Source organism: Schistocerca serialis, chromosome 9, assembly GCF_023864345.2.
Source record: "Schistocerca serialis cubense isolate TAMUIC-IGC-003099 chromosome 9, iqSchSeri2.2, whole genome shotgun sequence".
Lineage (NCBI taxonomy): Eukaryota > Metazoa > Arthropoda > Insecta > Orthoptera > Acrididae > Schistocerca > Schistocerca serialis.
The window spans coordinates 426,604,115-426,617,187 of NC_064646.1; the positions used below are offsets into that span (position 1 = coordinate 426,604,115).

The 13,073-nt window shown below is 37.2% G+C and overlaps 1 protein-coding gene across 1 annotated transcript in view; it reads left to right on the plus strand.

The window, feature by feature from the left end:
• Positions 1–13,073, plus strand: part of LOC126419759 (uncharacterized) — a 316,376-nt gene that overhangs the window by 158,746 nt on the left and 144,557 nt on the right. The window contains exons 6-7 of the mRNA XM_050086933.1: positions 11,426–11,585; positions 11,820–12,048. Of these exons, the coding sequence (XP_049942890.1) occupies positions 11,426–11,585; positions 11,820–12,048 (389 nt within the window). The remainder of the gene's footprint in view (positions 1–11,425; positions 11,586–11,819; positions 12,049–13,073) is intronic.

Below are 13,073 nucleotides of genomic sequence, written 5' to 3' on the forward strand. Positions count from 1 at the left end.
AGAGATATGTAAACAGGCAGAATATGGCACTGCAGTCAGCAACACCTATATAGGAGAACAATGTCAGGTGCTGTTGTTAGATCAGTTACTGCTGCTACAACGGCAGGTTATCAAGAGTTAACCGAGTTTGAATGTGGTGTTATAGTCAGCACATGATTGATGGGACACAGCATCTCAAAGTTAGTGGTGAAATGGGGATTTTTCTGTATGACCATTTCACAAATGTACAATGATTATGAGGAATCCGGTAAAACACCAAATCTCCAACATTGCTGCATCCAGAAAAAGATCCTGCAGGAATGGGACCAATGATGACTGAAGACAATCATTCAACATGAGAGAAGTGCAACCCTTCCACAAATTTCTGCAGATTTCAATGCTGGGCCATCACCAGGTGGCAGTGTATGAAGCATTCAACGAAACATCATCAATGTGCATATTTGGAGCAGAAGGCCCACTTATGTACCCTTGATGATAGCATGATACAAGGCTTTATGCCTTGTCTTGACCTGTGAGCACCAACATTGGACTGCTGATGACTGGAAATATGTTGCCTGGTTAGACAAGTCTTATTTCAAACTGTATCAAGCAGATGGATGTGTATGGGTATGGAGACAACCTCATGAATCCATGGACCCTGCATGTCAGCAGGGGACTGTTCAAGCTGGTGGAGGCTCTGTAATGGTGTGGAGCATGTGCAGTTGGAGTGATATGGGACCCCTGATCATCTAGAAATGACTCTGAAAGGTTATACATAGGTAAGCATCCTGTCTGATCACCTGCATTGATTCATGTCCATTGTGCATTCTGACAGACTTGGGCAATTCCAGGAGGACAATGTGACACCTCACACATCTAGAATTGCTGCATAGTGCCTGCAACAACACTCTTCTGGGTTTAAATACTTCTGCTGTCCACCAAACTTGCCGGACATGAACATAGTTGAACATATATGGGATGCCTTGCAACGTGCTGTTCAGAAGTATCTGCATCTCCTCTTGCGGATTTATGGACAATCACACAGGATTTATGGTGTCAGTTCCCTCCAGTACTACTTCAGACATTAGTTGAGTTCATGCCATATCGTATTGCGACATTTCTGCATGCTCGTGGGGGCATACATGATATTAGGCAGATTTACCAGTTCCTTTGGCTCTGCAGTGCATTGTAAAGGGACACTCTCTTCTAGCATTACTTTTATTCAACAGAAGTTACTGATACCAAAAATTCTTTTTACCTTTTAAACAAGTTAATATTATCTCAGCTGTTTAATTAAAAGAATTTTGTATGATTTTATACATGATGTGGTATATTTCAAGTTGTAATCCATAAAAATAAATTACTTTATTTTCGTTGTTACAATTGATATGTACTAACCCTGTATTAAAATTACTTTTCTTTTAGAAACATTTAAAATTATGAATATCTGGTTCAGTTCGGAACCTCATTGCTGCTATAGTTGCAGGTTCGAATCCTGCCTCAGGTATGGATGTGTGTGATGTCCTTAGGTTAGTTAGGGTTAAGTAGTTCTAAGTCTAGGCAACTGATGACCTCAGATGTTAAGTCCCACAGTGCTTAGAGCCATTTGAACCATTTTGAACAAATATCTCACACACATAAAATTCCTATTATTAGCTGCACAATCAGACAATATTTATTGTGTTGACTTCTGGATTCATTTATAAAATAATGGTATAGATTAATAGAAAATCATTTCTCAAGAAAGTTTGTAAACTCTTTGGAATATTGTTAGTACTGCAGAATGGGTAGTAGTGGGCATGCCTCTGATGTGATTGGACGCATTTTTATTTCTGGTAATAAGAATGTAGTTTTTGGTTTCAAAGTGGAAATTGTAAAGACAATGTGATATAGAAAAATGTGAAAGAATAAGACTCAACATAAAAACAGACAATTCTTCAAAAGTTATTATGCCAATTGGTAACATGAGAACCTATAATGTCAAACATTTCAGCTTCAAGAATAAGCCCCTAGACATGAAGAACTGGAGCCAACTATGAGAAAAGAAGATTAGTGAAAAAAGTTTATTGTAAATCTTACTCCTCTTGAAGCTTATTAAAAGTGTTTATTATGAATTGAGTGACAATCAACAAATGAGGGAGGGAGAAATTACAGTATGTTGCAATCAGTAGGAGCATTTGTTATTTACTGGCCTATTTTTGATGAGTATTGGACATGTATTTATTTTATTTATTTATTTTAGTTTGCAGCATATTATCTAGTATTCTAATATAGTCCATAGTTTTTGTCTACAATTTTCTCTTTTAACTTTAAATTAAATAATAACTATACAATCATTGAAAGTACATGAAAAATTACTGTTACTGTTGTATTACTATCACTATTAATATTGATAATACTACTACCATCACCACTGGTACTAGTATTACTGCTACTACTACTACTACTACTATTACTGCTACTTGTGTATCTATCTCCAACATTAGCCTATTATTGTGTTGAAGCTAATTTTTTTTTATCTATTACATTCTTTACATGCTGGCTATACGATACAAGCTTCTTGTGCCTGAATAATTCCTTCTAGTATTATATTTGTGAATGTTATTAATGTTTACAATTTGTGGTTCATTGTCGACAACAGACTCCATAAAGTAAATTTTGTTTTAGCCTGTTTACCAGTTTACAATATTTCATCATTTATATTTTGTATAATCTGATTTGTGAATTGAAAAATAAAATGTTCTGTGGAGATACTCATTTGAAACCCAAACTGAGACTAAATATCTTGTTTTGAGATAGTAACAATAATATGAAAAGGGCATACTGCTGCTCACCTCATAGATGAGGTATTGTGTGGCATGCAGGCACAATCAAAAAGATTGCGAAATATTGTTCAAGTATTGGACTAAGTACTCCATCTTCTGTAGACATAACAGAGCTCACTCATATCCACACAAGCACAACTCTCACAAATGTGGGCACAGCCATCTCTGAGCACTAAGTCCAACAGTGAGTGCATCTGAGGTGAACAGCAGTCTTTGCTTAGGTGACTGGGTGGATAGCCATGGGTGGGTGTTGCACTGAAGAGGCATGAGAAGAGAGGAGGGAATAGCAGGACAGGGGTGATATAATGAGCTACTATGTGCAACACTGAGAGGCTGTGCCTTTTGCCTTCCTCCCTGTCTCCCTCCCCCAGCACAGATTCTTGATGCTGCACTGAGCAGCCCGCAATCCTGTTCTCTCGATGTCCTTGCATGCCACTACAGGCAGCACTAGCATCTTCTCTCACCACTGCCCTATTATCCCTTCCCTTGCCTGCCACAAATCACTTCTGTACATTTACTACCAATCCCAGCAAATACTGCTGGGAAGAAGAATCAAAAATTGTCATTGGTTAGTTTTGGGATGTGTCCTGCCACAAGAACTAAATTTTATGGGTGAGACAAAAAACTGGGCACTATATTCCAAAGAATTGATGGTTATCCACTCAGTATTTGCTACAGGTACATTCCGTATGAATAAAAACTCTGCACTCCATATTCCAGGGGAGGAAGGAGCCACGTGCCACCTCTTGTCTGTTCCCCTGCTTGCAGAAATCTAGGGATCTTTAAGAACACACATTCATTTACACATAACTCATGCACATATATACTGGAGGGGAAATAAGAGAAGCATCTCCAAAGGATATTGTTTGTTGCAATTGCATTGCATCTGGGCATTCCCTGGACAGCAGACAAAGACTTTCCCTAAATGGCTGATTCTCTTGCACTAAAAGTAACCGAGATATCTAACATGAAATCTAACAAACAGTACTTTTCAGAACTTAAGTTGGCTGTCATTTTTGTAGACAATAAAGGTATGTCATCATGCAAGAAATATCTTTTGCATGAACTTTGTCATGATAAGCTGCGTCATGTTCTATGTGTTCAGGAAACATGCACGGACATCTATTTGTTCCTGGAATGAAATTGGGTGCTGTATGATCACATGCATAGTACAGAAGTGCCAATGAAACCCAGTTTGCAAGTCTGCAATATGAACATAATATTTCAATTATCTCCTTGGTATTAAGTAACTATTTAGTCACCTTAAGTTATAAACCTCCTGCAACAGAATTTTCTTAGATTCCACACCAGAACTTTGCTGAAGGTAAAGCGTCCATTGTGATAGGCAACTTCAACAGCCACAGTCATTTATGTAGCTATGTACATGATGAAAAAAATGGTGAAGCAGCTCTGTCATGGACTGAAATTTTCCTTTTCACCTTTATTCCAACAACAAACCTTCTCTTTCATTCAGCACTGGAATATGAGGATGAGGCTATAACTTGGACCTTCTTTTTGTTAGAGAAAATATTTAACACACATGTACCAAAACTGTACAGCCACCAATACCAAATACACTACATAGATCAATCCCATGTAAAATTTGCCATCACTGAGACAAGAAGAGGTCCATTTTAAAAGCAGTTGCAACTTTAAGAAGGCTGAATGGGCAAAATTCTCCAGTTTATTTGATAAGAAAACTCTGAGTATTGTGCCAGTTCCTGAAGAGTATGACACTTTTGTTGACAATAATCAAGCTTCTTCAAAGGCATCATTTCCAAGGAGATGTAAAACCATCTATATCAAGGGCATTAAACCTGAAACATCCACTCTTCTTGAAGAACATTATGGGAAATATGAAAAGGGTCCTGTCAGCAAAGAAACATCAAATTTTACATAAAGTATACTTGCCTCAGTACCTGTGGCTATGAGAGATGAGTTGATTTAGTTACTGGCAGATTGCGACATGAGTGAGAGCAATTAGAATGTCTGGAGACTCCTAGGCCATCTCAGTAATGTTAACACTTAAGCAAGCATGCATGCTAATATAAAGGCAGACAAAATCGTCCAATAACTTCTGGTAAATAGAAAACCAACCCAAAATAGAAAGATAACTAAGAAACCAATAACATGGCAGAGCGACCAAGAGTAACATCCTGTCTCCACCTTTTGCTGAAGTTGAGCTACAATTAGCACTGAGTAAGTGCAAACTGGGTAAAGCAGGATTAGATGATATATGAGTAGAGCAGGTTAAGAACTTTGGTCCTGACCCAATGCATTGGATTTAATGAACAACTGGGTCCAGGACTGCAAGATCCCTAAAGTCTAGCAGAAGAATACAGTCATTGCTATTTCTAAATCAGACAGAGATCACCTAGATCCCAAAAGATAAAGGCCTGTTTCCTTGCTCTGTCACCTCTCTAAAGTACTGGAGAGGCTCATCTTTCAGAGACTGATAGGAATAATGGAGTCTTTTTGTATACCACAGCAAGCTGGCTTCAGAGGAGAAAGAAAGTGTACATCAAAGATATTATGCTTGTCATAGCATATTGAGGGTGACTTCAAGAAACAACTCATCACAAGTATTATACCATTTTTATTCAACATCTACACTAATGGTCAGCCATTGCCTGAAGCAGTGGTGTATTTACAATTTTGTTTTTGAGGGGGGGGGGGGGGGCGGGGGAGGGGCTGTGCCTTTCATTTATACAATAGCTCACATTCAAAATCAATTTTATTGGTCCATACTAATTTAATGTCCACAATTATAAAGTTTATCATTGGTTTACATTTGTTTCGTTAGAATACTAATGGCATTATGAGAATGATTTAAAACGATTTACTAAGGATATGGATTACACCAGAAAATTAATTTTATAAGTTTATGAAGTTTCAATAATTTTAATAAAACATAATCCAGTTGCTAACAGAATTTTCAGCATCAGTTCTATTAATCATCTATTTTTATAATCATGACTTGGGTTAATTTACTTTGAAGTGTATAAAATCTACTTTTGTCTGATATTTTAGTATATGCAAATAGAAAAGAATGATTAAACCATTTACTAGAAATTTAAAGTACAAAAGCAAGATGGAGGTCTCTTTGTTTTGCCATATCACTTATAGCAGTTTTGACATCAGTCCTTTCTTGTCGAGGGATTGTCATCATGGTGAACCCATTCAGATGTATCCCTTAGGTATATCTTGATTCTCTTAAGGGTGAAGAAACTGCATTAATTTGTGTCAATTGTCACTGGTAGAGCTGCCAAGAACTGTAGAAACTGAAACACACTAACATAGATTTGATGGTTGCATACAGACAAAATTTCCATTCATTTTGAGGCAATTGCTCGAGTCAACTCAGACATTGATGGAAGAGTTTCAACACAGCTGTTTTCATTGTTAAATTGGTGATTAATGGATCTGAAGCATAAAATGAAGATTCTTAACGCCATCAGTGACACCTATGTCTTCAGTTTTTCTTGGTAGAAGACAATTAAAGCTGTTAAAAGGTTTAAAATGTGTCAAGAACCAATCCTGGACTGAACTGATGAAAGCATCCAGAAATGGTATGAACACATACTTTCTAGTAACCATACACATCATCACTGCAATCCTGATTTGCACGACATGCTTTCTTGGCAGAAATGCTTGGTTACTTGATGTTAACTCCATCAGCTGAAGCTAATTCCTTGGCTTCTAAGTAAAGGTGGCAGAAAGTATCATAAACATTTTCTCTCATTGCCAGCAGTTCACTTTTGAGGTCGCTGGCAATGTTGATTAACTCTGCAAAACCTATATCTTGAAACTGAAGTTGATGGCAGATGAACTCAACCAGTCTGAACAGACCATAAAATATATCTGGGCATACAACAAAATCTCCCTTCTGATGGCTGTTACCAGAATCAAAGTGTCATGGGATAAGTTTTGTCATCAGATTCTTGAATATTCCCAAGAACTGAAACAACACAAATGGTAGATTTCAAACTCGTGACTCAAACATCAATTAATGATTAAAAGGCATCATTTAATATGTTCCTGCTCTTTGGTGGCCCAAAGAAATTAATACCATTTCCAGTGTTCCTAGCAAACTCCTGATAAGTGGACTGTTGCATGTGTTCGTGACTACCAAATGAGATTATGAGCTCCACAATGAGAACGTACAACTAAAGGTTAGTCCTGTTGTATGGATGCCTGAGCCTCATGAGCTTTTACTGACAGAGATGCTGCATCCTGTCCTCATAAAAATGACACATCAGTACCAAATTTTACCAAGTTTTCAGTTATAGACCCAGCTAATCCTTTGAAACAAATTGCAGGAAATCTTCACGAATCTTGAGATCTGGGAAAATATAACTGGCATGAAGAGAGAGTTACTCTATTCTAGCAATGTCAGCAGTTTCATCTGCAAGAACTATGAAACCTTTGCCATCATTACTGCACTGAACATCCCTTCCCAGAAGTTGGTTGTTGCTGCAACTGATGATCTGATTTTTGAGTTGGGTTCTAATGTACTTGTCATGTTTAGCAATCCCTTCCAAACTTGCTCATAGGTTTTCATCACCTTTCACATGGTATTTTAGAATAGTGCAAAATTCACCCTTGTTTTTGTCATCCTGTTTGTCAGTTTCAGTAGCCCTGAGGTCCTTATGTCCCTTAAGGTAGCCTCCTGATGTCCGCAGAGAATCATCACTTCAATGTTTTCTCTATTTTTTTCTGCCTGCTCCACTTGGCCTCGGTCCAGACAATATTTTATATCTTTTGTCTTATTCATCATTATGTGAACAAAATTTTCACTGTCATTACAGCAGCTTTATGAAGAGTGTTGCTTGCATGGATGTTGAAATATTCAAGAGCATGGTTCCACTTCAAAAACTGTGAGGTTGTCAGGGCTCCAACATTTTGGTGACTACCTTTTCACGTACCTGTCTTAGTGAAAAATGCACAGTACTTAAAGAAGGCACAACCCTCCTTGGGAGAGTATAATAACCAAAAAGATTTCTCCATCCAAATTAGGATGAACTTATTATATGGCCACTTTGAAAAATGAACGGAAATTTGTTAGTCATTTTGGGCACAAAAAGGTTTTGGAGGTCATCAACTTTTTCATTATTTGATAGCAAACAATCACTTATGTCATACTTACAGCTTGGTAGTGAATTGTCAGAGTTTGATGTGTAAAAAAAAGATAATTATTTTCTTCAGGACCCAACAAAGGGGACCTTTTCTTAGTTCTCAAAATCAAAATTTCATTATACTAGATTCAGTAACATTGGTTTTACAGACGCTGTCATATCAATAACTTAAGAACTGGCAATGCAGAGAGTAGTGTACAACACAGACTAGAACATATCTGGCTCAGTCATGTTCTGACAATGTGTCCTATATCTCTGTAGTGTTCATTGCTTCTCTTCATGTGTGGATACTGTAATATGCTGAAACTGAGCCTGTAAAATTTGTACTGTATTTAATTCACCATTGGTGTTAATATGATATGTGTTACTAGACGAAAACTGAAAACATGTAACTGAAACCATGTAACATGTTATTGTGTAATGGAGTATGTTGTTTAACCCTTTCACATACCATGGGGGTATACTTCCAACTAAAGGTATTTCTGAACAGCTTTTAAGGTATGAAACTTCCTGGCAGATTAAAACTGTGTGCCGGGTCGAGACTTGAACTCGGGACCTTTGCCTTTCAGGGGCAAGTGCTCTACCAACTGAGCTACCCAAGCACGACTCACACCCTGTCCTCACAGTTCCTGAGTCAAGTCTCAGCCCGGCACACAGTTTTAATCTGCCAGGAGGTTTCATATCAATGCACACTCTGCTGCAGAGTGAAAATCCAATTCAGCATTTAAGGTAATATGCATTACCACTTCTGTATGCACCTGGCATCTAGTGCCAGTCACCTACATCAGCTGTAGTTTCTGTTTGTTGTAAAATATAGCCTTCAGGACTGTGGTAAGTATGTATCCCACCAAACAACAGTGTTTTAATAGTTATTGGGAAGTATGGTTACCACCAAAGTAGTTTCTGGAAAGGGCTTAGGAAGTATATTTACCACAAAGTTAATGTCATTTGTGGTCATTGGGAAATCTACTTACCACTAACTTAGGGATATTCCAAATCCTTGGGAAGACATCTTACCAGCTCTTTATATGTCTAACATGTTATGGTAGTACACTGCAATAAGTGTATGAAAACTGCCATAACAATCAGTTTCTGTTTCTCATGGGGTCACTACTGTTGCCGGAGCACATTGCTCTGCTTCTGCAATATACATTATTGTGACCTATATTAGCTCATGCCTTTATTGTATGATAAATTTCAAAGGTCTGTTTTCAAATTGTAGTTAGTAAACTTCAATATTGGGAACAAATATTTTAAAATAAAGCAAAAGAAAACATAAAAACAGAAAACACTGCTCGTTATGTTCTACATGTAATGGCAGCATATAACATCTCATAAAAGGAAAGTGGAAAATTCATTTACCACCACACTTTTAATACCTCAGAAAGGTGCTGTGGTGATATATGTAGCACCATAGTTCTTGATCCTAATTTTCAAAAATAAAATTATCATAAAATAGTTATAGTCTGCTGATCATAATTATAATAGGATAGTAAAAAAATTATCTTCACTCTTTGCTGCAAAAAATGCACTAGCAAAAGAGTTAAATAAACAAGCTGTAATATTTAAAAAACTGTATTTACTATTAACCAGTTACAACTACAATAATGCCATTTGTCAGTGATTCTCTTTTGTGCAGAGATTCATTTAGAAACAGTCTGTCATTAGCATATGGTAGCAGTATACAACCTGCTTCTTCTCATACTGAAGCAGAAATGTTGTCAATTCTTGTTTTCCCCCCATATTATTATGACATTATGTACAGTTGTTTAAGAAAAACACATCTATAATTTCACATTTGGTGGAGGTGGGCTTAAGCCTGGAAAGCATCCTTCCCCCATCCCCCTTCCTGAAATATGCCCCCTTCTCTAAGCTGATGACTGTGCAATCACTGCTCAGGCTGATTGTTTTGAAAATATGAAATTAATCCTCTCTAAAGCCCTGGAAGAATTTACCACCTACCATAAAGGAAATCACTGCATGCCGAAACCTGTCAAAATTCAGACCCGTGCATTCCACCTCAGGAACAAATAAGTAGCTAAAACCCTTCAAATCATCTGAGTAGACTCTGGAACAACTGGGAGTGAGTCTGGACTGTATGTTTACAGATAAGAAACACTGCCTAAACATGAAACAGAATGTTTCTGCCAGAAACAACATAGTGTGAAAACTGACAGGTGCCACATTGGGAGCTCACATGCTCAAGATGAGAACTAGCACACATGTTAGGCATTGCACAAATCTAGCAGTGCTGGAAACTTTGATGCGCTGCATAATCATACCTGTTGCATTATGATGCCTTGCTAAGACCTACACCCACAGATAACCTCCAATGTCTTGATACCGTAGCCCCTCCTGAAATTAGACCCAAGATAGTTGATAGATCTGAAAAAGCAAGGTATGAATGTAGAAACCCACCATTTATATGGTCACCAGTCAGCAAATCCTCAGCTGAAATCAAGAAAGAACTTTTTGGACCTACCGAAGCTCCCACAGGAACACCACAGCAAGTGAGGAGAACTGGCTGGTTCCAAAGGAAAAGCTCCCTCCTGGTCATTCAGAGAAGTGAATATCATGGAAGGCTTTCAACAGACTATACTCTAGTACCATGAGATGCAAGACTAGCTTGCAGAAGTGGCTCTTTCCTGTAGAGTCAGTGTTTTGTAAATGTGGTGCTTTGTTGGCTAACAGCCATCTGCTACAGTGTTTGGCATCTCCAGCCATGTGCACCATGAGAGATCTGATGAGGGCAACATCAAATGCACTCAATGTGGCCAATTTTTGGTCAACCAATGTACAAACTACTCAATTATCTTGTATAAGGAATGTGAAATGTACTCAGCAACTGTGATATGACTTTCAAAATTATGGAGAACAGCAGTCAGCCATCCTTTCCTTTCAGGCTTTATTAAAGCAAATCTAGATTTTGGCTAGTAACTAGTCATTTTCAGTGCAGTGTTTCAGAATTTTAGTACATGCCTTAGTATGTCAGTCACTTGTTGTTTGGGCTCCTGTTACAGTTCATTGGAGAATGCTGCATAATGAAGATATCTATATACTTAGGCCTCAGGGACTGGATATGACAGTGGCCATGTTTGTGTGAGTTGAGCATGTACGAAGGTGTGTGGGTTGAGGTTGAAAGGGAGGAGATGGTCCTACATCTGTTGAAGGACTTTGTCATGTAGCTTAAAAATATTGACTAGTCTACTTTCAAAAGTGCATGTCTGTCACTCAATGCCTCATCTATGTGATGTGAATAGCTGTCCATCCAACTTGTGCTATTGTTATTCCATCCCAGGTTTTCCATTGTTTACTGAGCTTCAATACTTATGAATGTTACCATAGAAAATTCAAGTAGGGCCACATGTTTGTAATTGAACAAGCAGAATAGTGTATGAACAATTTTGTGAATTTCTATCTGTGGAGTACACTTAGTTCATTACATTTTCTGCCAAAGGTACAATAAGAAAGATGTATTTTGAACAGCTTGCTACAAGATGGAAAAGATGTTACCATGGCTGACATTGAGAACTCATTTGGTGGTAACATATGTCGATGCACAGGATATCGTCCAATCCTTGATGCTTTCAAAAGTCTTGCTAGTGATGCTCCTCCTCACCTCAAGGAGAAAGCACAGGATATTGAGGTGAGTAAATAATCATTACACTATGTGATCCATGTGTTTATAGTTTTTGCCTCTCTAATGTCGTGAATACTATTTGAATTTCAGTGTATCTTCCCTGTTAAGTTTCTCTTACTTGCAACAAAGCACTTACCATACAATTATTTGTGAACATGGACAAATACTGGGTATTTCTTTTTCTCTGTTTAATAATTGTAAATATGCCACATTAGACTCAACATTTTTCTTCTTGTCTAGGATATGTTGCAAGACAAAATGTGTCTTAAGAATGGGGAGTCCTGTTGCAAGTTGAGAGGAAAAGGAAGTGAACAATGTGGACTGCAGCTTTCCACAGAAATACCTCCACTCCATTTACAATTTCAGACAAAAGACTGGTTCAAAGTTGATCAAATTTCTGAAATATTTAGTATTTTAGCAGAACGACCAGATAAAAAATACATGCTTGTTGGTGGCAATACAGCAACAGGTTAGTATAGTAGCATCATTTTGTTAATAATATTCTATCTTCAGTCACAATATTGTTATTTTCTAATTACTATCATCTTTTGTAGCTCCAAAATGCTTTGGAAAGCAGTTAAAATATAAAAATATTGTGACTGAAGATGGAATATTGTTAATAATAACGTATTAGTCATGGGGATCCCAAAAAAATCTATGTCTATGAATAACATTATTAGAATTAAAATTTTAATCTTAATTTACATATCTGTAGGGAATGTTATTGTAAGGAGTTACTTGGATTTTCCTGGAAATAATTCTGTATTGTGTATGCTTAAATGTTTTGTTTAAATATTGTGTGTATTCAATTCTGCTTGGAAGCTAATAGGTGCCTCATGACCATACTATGACTCTTCCAGGAGCATTTAAATAATGTGATCCCCACAAAACATTACAGAACATAAAACATGAACAAAAAGAGCGAATAAAGAATATCTGATAGAGTGGTAAGGTAATTACAGAACTTGACAAAGGGACGAGGGTGAAAAGCAGTTAGAGATTGATAGGACAGTTTATGTCAGACTGACTGAAGAATAGAAGCACACTCTTAAAGCTAATTATCAGCTTTGAACTCTTTTGGAAATAGGCCATCCAAGTGACCAATTGAAATATGCATTATGTTATTGTTGTGTGTGCTAAATATAAAACACTATAGTTGAAATTCATCATGTACAAATACAGGGACAGATTTTTATAAAGTAAAGGTATGAAATACTCTAACATTAGTCTTATACTGAATGCCTCTTCTAAAAGACATAAAGCATATTTTCTCTAATGTTTATTTAGATACTTGCAATTATCTTTTAACAATGTGTAGACGGAGTCAGTGCAAGCAAACGACACTCATAACATGTTTTGTGTGACACTCATTGTCAGCTGACATTGTTGATTTGTTTCTCATTACAAACAAATATAACTTTCTTTGAGTGGGATTTTATATGTGTTTCAGTAGAGTGGTTCCAAAGTAGTCAGGGTGTGATATTCAGTCTAACA